This window comes from Mustela nigripes, chromosome 5 (genome assembly GCF_022355385.1).
Source record: "Mustela nigripes isolate SB6536 chromosome 5, MUSNIG.SB6536, whole genome shotgun sequence".
NCBI classification, from domain to species: Eukaryota; Metazoa; Chordata; class Mammalia; order Carnivora; family Mustelidae; genus Mustela; species Mustela nigripes.
Window position 1 is genome coordinate 68,230,884 of NC_081561.1, and position 16,369 is coordinate 68,247,252.

The window sequence follows — 16,369 nt, forward strand, 5'->3', positions numbered from 1 at the left end:
GGGGGGTAGGAGAAGAATAAATGAAACAAGATGGGATCGGGAGGGAGACAAACCAAAAGAGACTCTTAATGTCACAAAACAAACTGAGGGTGGCCAGGGTGAAGGGGTGTAGGGAGAGGGTGGTGGAGTTATGGACATTGGGGAGGGTATGTGCTATGGTGAGTGCTGTGAAGTAAACCTGTGTGTAAACCTGGTGATTCACAGACCTGTACCACTGGGGCTAATAATATATTATATGTTTATTAAAAAAAATTAAAAAAAAAAAGAAAATAGGTCTATGATCACACATTTTAGACACTGTTAACTAATTCTGGTTCCTGCTCCATGCTTAGACTTTTTTTTATACAAAACAATACATTTCCTATTGTCTGAGCCAATCTGAGTCAAGGTTTTCAGCTACTCACAGTTGGATATGTCCTTAAAAATGCAGTAGAATTAGTTTTTCTCAAGAGAGTATTGATGCAAGTGTGCTGGCTGTCTTCTAAGTCTTGATAATATTCATATTTTGAGATCTCTTCAGAAATCTGCGGCCTTTTTATTGGTTCTAAATAGAAGTTTTATGCTATTTATTATTTCCGAATTGTATAAACCTCAGTGCTGGGTGACAGAGACATTATTTTAGGACTGAATAAATACACAAGTAGCTAATGCTTACAGGGTTTATGACCTTGCAAACTTCAACTCTAACTGAATTTGCCATGGAAAAAAATGGCCTTCTGTAGGGTTTTTGGCCTTCATGAAACTTATTCATAAGCAGAGAATAAAAATAAAATCTTAAAAAAAAAGGGGGGGGTGCCTAGGTGGCTTAGTGGGAAGCCTCTGCCTTTGGCTCAGGTCATGACCTTAGGGTCCTAGGATCAGTTCCACATTGGGCTCTCTGCTCATCAGGGAGCCTGCTTCCTTCTCCCTCTCTCTCTCTGCCTCCCTCTCTGCCTACTTATGACCTCTCTGTAAAATAAATAAATAAAATATTTGAAAAAAAAATTAAACAGAGAATATGGTATGTTCAAGTTGGAGTCACAAAATAACAAACTAGCATTAGGTACAAAATTAGGAGCTTACTTGGGTTTCCAGGTAAACAGAAATATCACAACCATATTTTCATATATATTTCAGAAAGAATAAGCAGAAATGCTTTAAAAATAGAGTTTAGAAATAGAAGAGAAGTTGTTATTGGGTTGAAGGTAGGTTATTTGCCTTTTCAATATTTGACAATTCAATGTTGAAACATAGCCAATGTAAGATAACTTATTCCCGTTGACTTTTAGCAACTCATTGACTTGTACAACCCTACAGGGACAGGGAAAGTCTACTATATCCAGCTGAATGAATAAACTCGACCATATTTAACTTTTGATTTGAAAACTGAAAAAAAAAACCCACCATATTTACTATCTTCCCTCCCCACTTTCATGCCAAAGTATGTTAATGAGAAAATAATGTCTTACTGTTTATTAATATTCTACTGCTATATTTCAACTTGACAAGAAAGTGTTTGTTGGATTGTGGCTGGATTAATCTGTTGGGGAATTGAAGGTTTATCAATGAGGAAATGATAGATATCTCTATAGAATGGAAACATAATTAGCAAATTAATGAATCTACTTGTAGATATACTGTGAGAATTATTTGTTAGCTTAAATAAGAAACTGTTGCAGATCTTGACAACGGCCCCTAGCCTTCTGCCTTAGTTGCAATCTGCTCAGGAAGGTGTCTTGGCAACACTAAGAACTCAGTGTGTCAGGGTTACACTTCTATACTTTTCTTTCTTTTTGAAAAAAACAAAACAAAACAATACAAAACAAGAAAAAAAAACCCTATCTATCTATTTATTTATTTATCATTGGTCAAATTTATACCTACCCATGGTTTGAAGAGTCACATCTATAAGGTTTGTTAGGTAAAAGAGTAGTGTTCCGTTTCCCTCTCTACCATTTTGCCCTTCACCACAGGCAATCACTTTCCACTCTCTTAGTTGATTCTTTTATTGATTTCTCACTATGGAAACTGTGGGGTTTGTTTTCTTTTTTACTGTCCCCAAATATACATATATACCATTTCATTCTCTCATCAATCCAATGTAGTTATACATTTATCTAGATCAAAATTCAGGGTCTGCATTGTCGTGACTCAGCAAACGCTGTTAAGAGCTTGGACAGTTAGTGAACTGTAACCAATTTCTTCTCCTGCCTGAACAACTATTGGTTATTGCTGATGTTAATAATTGCCATTTTCTTAAAATTTCTTTTTACTTGTTAAATTCAATTACAAGTTTTCTACTAGTTGTCTAAATTTACTCTCAAGAGTTAAGATGCATTAGGTTTTGTTTGTTTTTGTCAATTTCATCTGGGAGAAGGACTCTCCCAGAGTCTTTTGGCATTTTCCAATGTGAAATATTTGTCCTCAATGACTTGTGCACACCTGTAGTTTTGAGATCTCCCAGCATCATCACAGGTATTCTCTTTGCTTCTCTTCTGTGTTGGATCTCTTTGTTCTTAGTTCTCCTTCTTCATTTAGACTCTAGTTTTGGTGGAATATATCAGGTAGCTTCCCCATAAAAGGTAAATGGAAGGTAAATATTGCAAGACGTTCTATGTCTGAACATATCTTTACCTATATTCATAGAAGATTGACAATTTGACTGGATACAAAATCCAAGAATGAAAATAATTTTCCTTCAGCATTCTGAAGATGGCCCACTGTCTTTTAATTTCCATTGTTGCTATTAAGAAGACCCTTACCATTCTGGATTTTTTTTTTTTCTTCTCTGGAAACTTAAATTCTTTGTCTCCAAATTATTGGACTTGCATGATAAGGTACTGGTGCTGTTTATCCTGTTTGGCCTTTTTAGACTCTAGACTCATGCTTTTTAGTTCTAAGACATCATTGCATTATTTCATGGACATTTCCTCCCATTTCTCTGTTCTCTTACGAAGAACACCTATTTTTCAAATGCTGACCCCCCAACTGACTTTCTGATTTTCTTACCATTTTTCTCTATTTTCCACTATTTTTAAAATAAATTTCTAGATGAATTTGTTAGATTTACCTTGCAAACCATCTATTGGGTTCTTCATTCCTCCTTCAAACATTTTAATTTCTGAATGTTTATTTTGTTTTCTGAATTTTATTTTTTGCATGTATGTCATTCTGTTCCTATTTGAATTTTTCAAAATCTTCTTTTACTTTCTGAGAATATAAGTGATGTTTTTCAACTTTATTATGGCATATTTTGTATATCATAAAATTCACCCATGTCATGCCTAAATTTATCTAATTATGCAATAATCATCATAAATCAGTTTTATTTCATTATGTATTATTTATTTACTACTTATGGGTTTTTTTTCCCCAACTTTTAAATTTTTCTCTTGCTCCTTGTTTTGGGTGCTTTGTTCAAGTTTAAGATCTGGAAAGACCCTTTGTTAACAAGAGCCAGCAGGAAATTGAGGATCCCTTCCCTGTCCCCCGCCTACCTCCACTAAAGCCATCACCCTACCTCGTTGGCTGGATGCTGTGGGTCCTCTATGTGTGTGGAATTTGGATGACAGGGTGACCTCCTTCTGTGGTTGCTGGGCTTGTGAATGCTGCAGTATCTTTTGACTGTCCACGTCCCTAAAATATTTTTAAATACTTTTCCACATTTCTAAAGTATCTTGCATACATAGCTCTTTGCCTTTATGGTTTCTTTTCCCACTTGGGATGGGGGTATATAACAACTTCTTCCATGACTATGATGTTTTTTCCTTGCCACGTATAGTCTTTAAAGGTCTTGTGTGCGGTCTCGAAGAGCTACTGGCCCTCTGGGAAGACACCAGCACTAGTTGCATAGGCCTGGCTCAGCTTCTCCTCTTTTTCTATCTGTGTTTTGCTGGCAAGCCTACCAACATTGAGTACAGCTAGGGGAGAAGGGGTTTCTCTTCAGTAATTAATTATTTCCACTTCTGAAATATACTGTAGGTTTATGAGCAAGATGTCTGTATGGTTGGGCTTTCCACTGGAAGGGAGGAAAGCCAGCATTTCAGACTGTAGTGGATGGCTACCACTTTGCCTTATAGCTGCTGATCCTGTTACCTCCCTCAGTATACCTCTGAACTCTGCCGGTAGCAACCACCAGCTTGGGAGAGCAGCCTACTATTTGCTGTTCATCTGACCTTCTCACCTTTGTTCCAAACAACCAATAGTTTACATTCTATCTCTATAGATTTGCATGTTCTGAACATTTCCTACAAGTAGAATCTTATGTTATGCGGTCCTTTGTGTCTGCCTTCCTTCACTTAGCAGAACGTGTTTCAAGTTCATTCATCTCAGCATATATCAGTAGTTTGTTCTTTTTTACTGGTGAGTAATAGTTTGTGGTATGACTATACCATATTTTTGTCTATCCATTGACAATTGTTGATTGGCTGTTCCATTGACTAACTGTTGATTGACTTTGAATTTTTTTCCAATTTGGGGTTATTATGAATAATGATTCTTCAAACATTTATTGCAAATCTCTGTGTGGGTATATGACATATTCATTTCTCTTGGGTAGATACCTGGAAGTGAGATTTCTAGGTCATATGGTAAATCTATTTTTAACTTTTTAAGAAACAGCCAAACTATATTCCAAAGTGGTTCACCATTTTATATTCCCAGCAGCAGTGAATCAGTGCTTCTGTTCTCTAAATCTTGCCAACCTTAATAATTGTCTTTTTTATTATAGGCATCCTAGTGGGTGTGAAATGATATCTCATTGTGGTTTTAATTTACATTTCCCTACTGACTAATGATGTTAAGCATCTTCTTACATGTTAATTAGCCATTCATACATCTTCTTTGGTGAAATGTGTATTCAAATCTTTTGCCTCTTTTTGAATGGTTTCCTTGCTGTTTAATGAGTTGTAAGAATTCTTTATATACCCTGGACCTGTATATCTGTAGATACCCTGGACCAGTATATATTCTTCACTGGACGTGTGTTTTACATATGTTTTCTTTCTGATTTGCTTGTATGTCCATTTCTTTTCTTTTTTTCTTTTTTTTAATTTTTATTTATTTACTTCAGAGAGAGAGGGAGTGCAAATGGTGGGGAGAGGGGAGAAGAGGCGGAGGCAGAGGGAGGGGGAAAAATTCTCAAGCAGACTTTGTGCCAAGCATTTTTCATGTATACATCTTGTACCACCTTTGTTACATCTCTTTCCTAAGGATTTTATTCTTTTTGATACTATTATAAATGGAATTATTTCTTAATTTCATTTTTAGTTATGTTCATGACTAATGCATAGAAATACAATTAATTTGTGTATATCTATCTGATATTCTGCAACCTTGCTATATTTGTATGTTAGTTGTAATAGTGTTTTTTTTTTTTCTAGATTTCTTAAGATATTCTATGTGTAGGATTATGTCATCTGTGAATAGAGATAGTTTTACTTTATCTTTCTTATCTGGATGCCTTTAAATACTTTTTCTTGCTGATTGGATTGGCTAAATCCTCCATACAACATTGAGTGGAAATGGTGAGAACAGATATTCTTGGTTTATTCCTAAGTGGGGGGGGGGGGGCATTTGGTTTTTAAATATTACATATGGTTTTCACTGTAGTTTTTTTTTTTTTCTTTTTAGATGATCACTCAGATTCAGGAAGTTCCCTTCTATGAACAGTTTTATGAAAGATTTTATCAGGCATGTGTGTTGGGTTTTGTCAAATGCTTATGAAAAATTATTTTTATTTGATTAATATGGTGTATGACATTAATTGGTTTTCAGATGTGAAGCCAACCTTGTGTGTTTCTAGGAGAAATCTCCCTTGGTTATGGTATAGAATCCTTTTTGTATGTTGTTGGAGTTGGTTTGCCGATGTTTTATTGAGGGTTTTTACATCTATGTTTCTGATCAATATTAGCGTTTTTATACAGCCAAATCTAGAATAGGTCTTACATTTTTAACTGGCTTAAAAAAAACAAAAAAGGAATATTTCTTGACATGTGAAAATTATATGGAACTTAAACTTCAGTGTTTATGTATAAAGTTTTAAAATTTTTTTACTTAAATTCAATCAATTAACATATAACATATTATTAGTTTCAGAGGTAGAGGTCAGTGATTCATCAGTTTTATGTAATACTCAGTGCACATTACATCAGATGCCCTCCTTAAAGTCCATCACCCAGTTACCCCATTCCCCTACCCCCAACAACCCTGTTTGTTTCCTATGATTATGAGTCTTTTATGGTTTGTCTCCCTCTCTGATTTCATCTTGTTTTATTTTTTCCCCTCTTCTATCATCCTCTGTTTTGTTTCTTAAATCCCACATATAAGTGAGATCGTGTGATGATTTTCTTTCTCAGAATGATTTATTTCACTTACATAATACTCTCTAGTTCTATCCATGTCATTGCAAATGGCAAGTAAATAAACTTTTATTGAAACAGAGCCATATTCATTTACCTATTGCCAATGCCTGTGTTCACATTGCACCAACAAAGTAGTTGCAATAGAGACTGTAGAGGCTATAAAGTCTATAATATTTATTGCTTACTTTTTTTAAAGAGAACATTAGTAACTTTTTCCCTGCTTCTTTATATTTGTAGTAATTTTTGTACTAATTTTTGGCTACTTGCTGGATGTTGTGAGTATAGGCAATAGAGATTTTGGATGATGGTATCTTTCTCAACACATCAAATTTTAATACAGAAGGCAATCTTCAACTCGGTCAACTCTGTCCTGTTGAGGTTTTGTTTTTGGCTCTCTTAGGAAGAGTTCTCTGTCCTAGAGCGTAGCTCTTACTGCGATGACATGGTCCTTAAACTTAGGGTATAGCCTTTTTTTGAGTCTCTACCCATAGCCTGGGAGTTCATCAAATACTCTGTATAATCACTGGAATTAATTACCAACCTCTGCCCTCCCAACACTGTGCTCCCTCTGAAATCTCTGTCCAGCTCTCCAGCTTTCTTTGCTGGGCCTAGAGTTTTGCTGTGTACATGTAATTCTCAAGAGTTGGCTCTGTGTGCAATTTTCACACTGAGTTTTTACCCTCCTTCTCTTAAGTTCCTCCTTTCTAGAACCCTCCCGAGCAAATCCCAGCAGTCTTTGCAACTCTCAACTCTGGGATCTGTCTCTACCCAGTGAAACTACCACTCTCTGATTGGGCACTATTTCTCTGAATTGTGGTTTGGAAATGCCCTCAGCGTAAAGCTGAGATGAATATTGGGCTCACCTAATGTGCTAATGTGTTTAATTTCTTATATATTTCTTTCCTCTAAGGGATCATGGCCTTACATTGACTACTGTCTAATATTTAATATACCTTTTAGAATTATTGATGGGGACAGTTAATTCTAATGCCATCCACTCCATCATATCCAAATCCAGATCAATTATTTTTTTAAATACCTGTTATGCCAGATTCTTTGTATATATTATTGCTAGTCTGTGTGTGTCTTGTAGAGTATATATTATTTTCCTCATTTTTATTGATTAGAAAACTGTTACTCAGAAAGCTTTAAGAAGTGATTAAAATGAAACAAGCCAAGTCAATAGGGCTGAATTTGTAACTGAGATTTCTTTGGCTCCAATTTCTACTATAACATGCTAGAATTCTACTCAAACATAGTTTCTTCTCAGCTGGTCACTGACCAGACAGTATGTAAATTCCCACCTAGTCAATGTCAAGTTGGTATATAAATTCTGCACAAGTAGTGTATAAATTTCACTGACAAGTCAGTATATAAGTTTACTACAATTTTACCAAAACTTTTACATTAATATTTTTGTGTATTAAAAATTTAGAGGGAGAGGTTATTGATGTCATCAGTTTAAAAGGATAAAAGAGGTTTATTTAAGGATTTTGCTACCCTATTCAGAGATAATTGATATCCCTGAATCTCTGATTAAACTCGTAAGCACTATGTTACTGATTTTTTTTTAAAGATTTTATTTATTTATTTGACAGACAGAGATCACAAGTAGACAGAGAGGCAGGCAGAGCGGGGGGAAGTAGGCTCCCCATGGAGCAGAGAGCCTGATGTGGGGCTCGATCCCAGGACCCTGGGATCATGACCTGAGTTGAAGGCAGAGGCTTTAACCCACTGAAACACCCAGATGCCCCTCCATAATGTTTTCTTAATGCCATATGTAAATTTGTATAGTAATACTCCAACAAATCAAAATAATAAATTATCATATATACTGTCAAAAAAACCCAGTGAGTGTTTCTGGAACATTCCTATGAAATGAATGTTTGTGTCCACCTCCTCCTAACCCAAATTTATATGTTAAAACCTGAATCCCCAGTGTGATAGTATTTGGAGGTGGGCCTTTGGGAGATAATTAGGTAATGAGGGTAAAGCCTTCATGAATGGTATTAGTATCTTTATAAGAGACATGAGAGAGATGGTCTTTCTCCACAGCAAGAAGGTGAAAATTTGCAAATCAGGAGGAAGGCTCTCACCAGACACCAAATATGCTGGTGCCTTGATCTTCGCCTTTCCAGGAACTCAGAAATAAATGTTTGTTAAGTTGATGATATTTGTTATAGCAGCCTAAGTGGACAAATACAGGAATCGTTATCATAAATATATATATATATATATATATAATGTCTTGAGATATATATATATATATATTTATGTCTTGAGATATTAAGATAATCACGAGGAAACTGGTACTATCAGTGCTCTTACTGAATAAGGCAAGCTTTCTGTTGTCAAGGACTTACCATGTCACCATGACAGAGATATGCTATCCTATGCTTTTGGAAATGGAACGCTTGGCAAATAATACTTAGACATTTTTAAGCTATGGTAATGTAGTCTGACCCTGGAAAATTAGGCCTTATTCACAACTAATAACACTTATCTCCTTCTCTAGTGTTCCAGGTCTCTTATCAGGAAAGGTCAATTATAAACCTACAGACAGTATTCAGAGTTTCCCCCCCTTTGAGATAACATTTACAAAACACAAAAGAAAAAATTACATAAACAGAAGAGGGGTGTAAAATGTGAGAGCAGTCCTTGATACCTCTTGCTTACTGTCTGTTTCCTTGCTCTGTGCATCTTTTCCATATCCACCGATAGTGTCCACAGACTGTAATGATGAGGTTCTGGCAATTTGACTTCCCAATTATCTTATCCATTGCTTGGATATAAATGTAAAGACCTACACATTCTTCTCCTTTCCCTTTCCCATCTCTTTAAGTTTCCCACCAGCTTTGCTTTCTTCTCTCCTGTGTGAATTCAATCACGTGAATCAAAACTCGGCTGCCCTTTCATTCTCGATGCCATGTAGCATGTTTTGAGTAGATTCAAAAAGACTTAGGAGAGAAAGAAAAAGAGTAAGAGAGTGGCATGGGGAGAGCAGATGGGCCACTGGGCATTTGGAGCAGCGCAAGCAATTCCAGGCGACTGCTCAGCAATTTGGAGAGAATCGGCACTTACTTCTGGAGCACGACAGTAAAGCTTTTACCCAGTACAACACACAGGTGCAGTCCCTGCAAAACAGAGGAGACAAAATGCCTGGTGACTGTGAGGACTGAGACACAGGCCAAATCCTTCTCTTCCCTACCTGAGAGGAACTCTCTTTAAAATGAGCACCCTTAAAGAGGGTATAGCTGATAGTCACCTTCTACTTCCTAGAAGAATCCAACGGAGCTAGCACTTGTTTAAGTGAAAATCAGATGATGTAGATAGTATGAGTGGAATGGAAATTTTGCCATGGTCAACACTAAGCACACCTGGTCAAAGAGGGATGAACTGAACAGTAAGCACCTTCCTGGAATCCACACGCTCCAGCTAAAAAACTGCATACAGACCCACAGCTTATTGCCTTTATCCCCTTTTCTTTGGTTCTGAGCTCATGGAAGATGGATTTTGAGGCCCAGGAGGCAGCAGGGGAAAGGGAAATAGGCCTTCCACATATCTCTTTTGTTTAATTCCATATCAGACGGCCAATCAGACATGTGTCCTTTTAACAGCTGTTCTACTTACCTCTCAAATGCTATTTTGCTACTTTTTAGGAGACAAGCATGAAGCACAGAACTGGAAGGCAAGAATGGCCCTGAGACTGTAACCCCTTCACAAGAAAGAAGAATGAAAACCCAAGGCTTGCACCCGCATTAGGTCTCTTCTTAACAGCAGGATTGAAATTTTTCATCTCTCATCTTGTTCCTCTCCCATCCTGGCTTTCTTCCCTCCTGACTCAGTGGAGAGTTAGATAATTTGGGTTCAACAGTCCAACTAGAGAAATGACCAGACACAAACGCGGACACTGAAGTGCAGACACAGCCCTGAGTTGTGATGTGCCAGAAACATTCAAAAGGAAGGAGGCCAAATGTGAAGGAAGAGGGCACTCAAGCAACCAGTCATTCAAGGCAGACATGTGAAATAACCACAAATGTTGTTTTAATAGAGAGATTCCTACCACGATTTGCTGCCAGGTTGAGATGAAGTGCATTGATTAATATTGCCTCCATTAGGTGGGTCCCCTAAGGGCAAACTCATTGTGAACTATTAGAATCTTACCGCCCATGAGGTTACAAGCTTTGGTCCCATTTGCAACAATTCTTCAGAGTATCTGGTACAAAACTAAGGTGGAAAAATCTGAGTGAAGGGTTCTTGAGAAAGAACAGGGCAGCATGTTAATTATAAAAGGGAAAATGCTCTAATTTGGGTTAAGTTTTGTAGAAAAAAGACCTCAGGGATATTTCAGGTAGTAACCGGGTTTTACATAAATTGGAATGTAGATTGGAGAGTTTTTTTGGACAGCTGTTTCCTCAAATTTTTGATAATTAAAAAAAGGACTCCCAATATTGTTAAAGGCATCTTCTTAACCAAACAATGAATCCCATCTTTTCATCCTCCCCTCTCCCTTGGGTTAATCAGACATAGTCCATTCCTTTCTCGAATGTTATTTTTTCGCCAACCCCACTCTCCTTGGCAAATCACCAGTATTTTTTATTTGTGCATTTGGATTCAGTGGCGATATTAACATGCCATTCTGTAAACATACTTATCTTTTAACCATAGTCAGGGCCAATCATTCCACACGCTGACTAAAGTGGAAAAATTTTAAAAATGCCTATCATTTTCCACAGTAGGATCCCTATCCAGACAGTCTAGATAAAGGAAAATGTGAAAAATAGAACTCCCTTAAGAATCAGTTATTAACTGGAATCTGGAGCAATCGGTGTAAGAGATGCCTGGGACAGGAAACCAGGTTTCCTTTGAGAGAAATACGGTCTTGTTTAGGTCTAAGGTTTCTGTGCCAGGTTCTCAGAGGCTTTCCCCTTTGGGGGTGGAGATCCTCTGGTCAGAGACCCCTTGAAGAAGCCCGCAGGGCCCCCTGCTGGGTGCTTTGCCTCATTTAACTCTTACTACACCACGGGGAGAAAGACGCAAAGCCTCCGTTGCACAAAGGAGGATGTGTCTCAGAATGTGAGTACATAAATTGCTTAGGGAATCTCTGCTAATAAGTTTTAGAGGCACAATTGGAAGTCGAATCTGCCTACGTTTCCTTCACAGCCCTACAAGATGCAGACGTGGAGTTGGTCTGACATGCTTTTTCCAGTTTCCAGAATGAATTCTTTGCGCGAAGTTGCTTCTCCTCCAATTTCCTCCAGGCCCATTACGGTGAGTGTTGGAGTAATAGGATACTGGAGTTTGGGTTTTTAATTCCGGACCAGCGCCTAGTCTTCGCGTCCCGGCGCTGTCCCGGGAAGGTGGTGCTAAGGTTCCGCGGTGTCGCGGCAGGAGCGGGTAGTCGCCTCCAACTAAAGGGGAAGGGTCTATCCCCAGCCTCACGCGAACAACAAACAAAAGACAACAAAACAAATCCTCGCAACCCCGAGCTAGGCAGGGCCACGGTGGACCGGGGAGAGGAGGGTCGCGGCAATGATGCGCCTCGGGAGCGCCCTCTGGCGAAGAAGGAGCGCGCGTGTCCCCGCCCTGGCCCCCCTTCGCCGCCGCCGCCGCCGCGGCGCCCCCGCCCGGCTCTCCGGGTTCACTCTCGGTCTCTCACTCCGTGAGACACAGACGGCAGCTTTCCGAGCGAGCGGGGGACAGGTTGAGGCGGTGCCAGCACAACTGCGCCGCTCGCCCGGAGAGGACCTGGGCGCCGGGAGAGAAGGCAAAGCCCGGAGCCCCATCCCCTCTCTCCCCGGGGCTCTCCCGAGCCGACGGGCAGCTCGGCGGCCGCGCGCGGCCCCCTTTGCGGCCACTTCGCGGGGTGTGCCAGGACTTGGGGAGCGGCTCTGGAAGAGCCGGGGCGGGAGAAGGCGGCGGCGGAGAAAGGGGGCGCGCACCAGGACGGGAGAGGAGTGAGTGGCGGGCTGGGCGGCGGCGGCGGCGGCCGTAGCCGCGGGTACCTCCCGGCCTCGCCGCTTCGCAGGCAGCACCGCCTCCCGGGCCGCGGCCGCCCGGCCGGGTCCTTTGCGCGTTCCCGGGCTCCGAGCCGGCGCACGATGCGCCGGGCTGGGTTCTGATCGCCGCCGCGCCGCCGCCTCCGCCGCGATGATCCCCCCCGAGCCGCCGCAGCAGCAGCTGCAGCCGCCGCCGCCGCCGGCCCCGCCGAACCATGTGGTGACCACCATCGAGAACCTGCCGGCTGAGGGCAGCGGCGGCGGCGGCAGCCTGTCCGCCTCCTCCAGGGCTGGCGTACGCCAGAGGATCCGCAAAGTGCTGAACAGGTGAGCGGCGGCGGGGGCGCGGAGCGAGGGCTGCGGGAGCCGGGCCCGGGGTCTCGCCGGACCCCCGGCGGCCCTGAGGCCCCTTGGGACGGAGTCGCGGCCGAGGGACACTGAGGAGACCTGGCGACGACGCGCCCCGCGCCTGCTGGGAGGCCGTGGCAGCTTTGTCCCAGAGCGGGCAGCCCTGGGGCGCCCGGGCTGCCGGCTGGTCCGAGGCGGGAGTTCGGGGAGAGGCGGGGTTTGCCGCCCGGCTGCCGTGTGTCTGCACTCACCCTCGCACACGCGTGTTGCCTCGGTCCCCTTACCCACTCGGATCCCAGCTTTGCGCCCAGGGAACAGGGGGGACCCAAGGGTGGCCCGGGCGGAGGCGGGAAGACGCGGGGCTGCGGGGATGGCGAAGAAGTCGCCGGCCTCGCGCTGTCGCCCGCCGCGGCCGGATGTCTCCAGCCTCCACGCGAAGGGATGGAGTGAGTCGTGGCGACAGCCCGGGCGGGCAGGAGGGGACCCACTTCTGTCTGACGCTCCAGTTGCCGCTCAGACTCGTCCAAGCTGAGACCAGGGAACGGGAGGCTGGAGGCCTGGATCAGACCCAGGCAAAGTGCAAAAATGTTGCGAGAAGGGTGTGAGCAGGAGGGGCCCGGTGATTCCAAGGCGGGCTAAAGCCAGAGGAGGCGAGCGCAGATCGCCGGCGCCTCCAGTGCTGGAATCTGCGCAGTGAATGGATCAAGGACGAGGCTTTTTAGGCTGCAAACACAGGTTGACGTGAAGATGGGGCCCCGGGTGCCCCTGACTCAACTATTCCGTGGAGGCGACTTTTTCTACTTAAGGAACTTGAAATGGTTGAAGAGCTGACACTTAAAAAACCCCGAGGATTGGTTTTGTGTGTTTTTATTTAAGTGCGTGTGCGCTCTTTTGGTGCATGTGTGCGGGTAACTCTTAAGGTCGCTCTGTTCGTACAGGTTTCTGTGTAGCACAGTTTTGGGTGGCCGAGACTCCCCATAGAGCTATGGGGAATTCACATAGAACTCTATGGGGCTTAAAGCTGTAGTAGGAGCACAAAATATGCACAGAAATAGGAGCTGAAAGATGGGAGTATGGTTTAATTCAGGTATAACAAATCCCAAACCATTCCGGTCCTTTGCAAAGACTTTAACATGTACATTAGCTTATTTGTGGGTACTTCAGTATGTTTCCTTTTATCAGCAAACAAGAAGCAATTCACTGGGAGTGAGACAGGAGTTGGTAATACAAAGTCAAGATTCTACTTTCCTTTGAGTTGTAGCTTAGGATAACACCTTCCAAAATATTACATTTAAAAACAGTGGCCAAAAGTTGAATCAAGAAGATGTTGGCTTACTACATGCTCTATAGGTTTCCTAGTCTTCACGCACACCTGTGGTTTTTTGAATCGTAAATATCTTGGCATTGGATGTTTAAATTTTTAAGCAGAGTATGTTAAATATTAATATCCCTCATCAAATTGGAAAAAAGCGTGATGCAGTCGTTCATTTATCTTTGCTTGATTACAAGTTCTTATTGATTCTGTGCAAATTGATATTTAATGAATCTTAGAGTCCAGAATAAAAAGATCACTGAGGAGACTTGGCTGTCATCATTCTCAGCCAGTAACTAGCCATGTGGCGTGGGGCAGAGCTGCACATCTCCCTGGGGGCTTGGTTTCTGCATTTGTAAAACATGTTTTATAGTACTTGTCTTACCGCTCTTGTCATGAGATAATATTAAAGAAATACTAAAGAAACACCTGTACGAATATAAAACTCTACATAATCTCATTTCTTCAGCAGCTTTTTTGTTATCTGAGGTGGGTTTGTGGGAGCATCATAGGCAAATGAAGTCTTAGTACGTCATAAGTAGAATTTAGTGTATTACTAAGCCTTACACAGTGATCTGTGTGACATGAGTTGTACTATTCCTAATTTACAGAGGAAGAACTTGGACTGAAAGATTGAGTCAGTGACATGTCATCTCAGGTCCCTCTGTGAATGGGAACATACCCAGGGTTATAACCTCTCCACTTCAATTAAAACATCCAGTTTTCTTTCAGAATTCTATAGAATTTTCAATATAATATTTTATATTGAGTTAATGGTCTTCCCTTGTACTTAAAGGGACAAGAAGAACATATTTCTTCTGAGAAGGAGCATCTTTGGTATGAAGACTGAAAAAAAAAGTCAGATTAAATATAAAAATCTTGATGGAATAATTTCATTAGCATGTTGATGAGTTTGGCTTCTGCACCATGATTATGTCTACAGGAGGTCATTGGTAGTGGCTGATGAGTGACTGGGCTCTACAAACAACAATACGGGAAGAAAGTAGAATTTTAGAGCTCTCGTGCCAGAATGTAGGTGTGGTTTCCCTCTTGTCTGAATCCTCCAAGTAGGTTGGATCAGTCAGTAATGTCCAGCAGGCTGGCCCACTGGGGCCAGATCATAAGCATCTCTGTTCATTCTCTCAAAGCTTAAAATCCATTCTCCCTGGGGCGCCTGGGTGGCTCAGTGGGTTAAAGCCTCTGCCTTTGGCTCAGGTCATGATCCCAGAGTCCTGGGATCAAGCCCCACATCGGGCTCTCTGCTCAGCAGGGAGCCTGATTCCTCCTCTCTCTCTGTCTGCTTCTCTGCCTATTTGTGATCTCTGTCAAATAAATAAATAAAATCTTAAAAAAAAAAAAATCCACCCCCCCTTCTTTTTCTTCTTCTTTTACTCTTCCTTTTTTCTTAATGATTCTATATCCTTCACCTGTATTGCTCTATCAACTTACTATCCTCTGGGTTTCAGTTGCTTTTATTTATTTATTTATTTTCATCTGCTTCTGGCATGGAGCAGCTTAGCTGTTAGCAGAAACTGAAGTTGCAAAGCTGGAAGTTTAGAGCCAATATTAAAAAAAAATCTCTCCAATTTTTGGCATGCAGATATATGGTTGGCAGCATTCTATTGCTGTGAGCTGGCCAGTAGTCTCTTCAGTGACAGAATGGGACATTGCACCACTGTTAGTTAGCTCTTAGAATCCCATTGGGCCAAAGAGGCAGTACTGACAGACTGACAATGGTGCCGTGAGATGGGGAGTGTTAGACTACAAGCAACTTAAGCCCTGTGATTTGCCTGCCATTGGTGGAAATCTGTAACAATAGCTACCTGTCAACTGGAGGAAGAAATGCAAATACATATGCTATCTATATCTACCCAGGGATAAGTTAAAAAAAAAAAAAAGTACTGATTAATAATTAATTAAAGGTACTTGCTGTCAAGAAGCATAGACTGAAAAAGGTAGTGTTATCTTAATGAAATCTGCTTGACATTATTCTGCATCATTTTACTTTCCTCAGTATAGCCCCTCATCCTTTCCCCTTCTTTACAGGCTTGTAGAGTTGGATTGCTGCGTTTTGTACATAGCAGTTGGGGCATCTCACTGATTACTCACTTTCTATATAGTGATGAGTTTAGAGTCTGATAGAATCCAGGATTTTGGTGAAAGAGGAGGTGCTAGGTAATTTTTTGAAACCAGTTGATGGGATGTGTCTCATTCTTCTCCCTGTGGTATTCAAATTTGTTTTGGCAGTGGGATGCAAGAAATCCAAGATGGCTCTAATGCTGAAATAATTGTTACTTCTTTAATTCCCAGAGATTTAGAATAATGTATTGGTTTGAGCATGGAACAAAATACGGCAAACTCTTCCTCAC

General features: G+C 41.4%; 1 protein-coding gene and 1 pseudogene across 2 annotated transcripts in view; one reads left to right on the forward strand and one right to left on the reverse strand.

The window, feature by feature from the left end:
- LOC132018649 (protein LSM12-like) overlaps positions 1 to 11,608 on the reverse strand; it is a 29,099-nt pseudogene extending 17,491 nt beyond the window's left edge.
- Positions 11,609 to 11,966: 358 nt separating this feature from the next.
- SLC35F1 (solute carrier family 35 member F1) overlaps positions 11,967 to 16,369 on the forward strand; it is a 391,741-nt gene continuing 387,338 nt past the window's right edge. For both annotated transcript variants that reach the window (XR_009404454.1, XM_059400616.1), the window contains exon 1: positions 11,967 to 12,667. Coding sequence is in view for 1 of the 2 variants with exons in the window: in XM_059400616.1 (XP_059256599.1) it covers positions 12,492 to 12,667 (176 nt within the window). In the remaining variant the exon portion in view is untranslated. The remainder of the gene's footprint in view (positions 12,668 to 16,369) is intronic.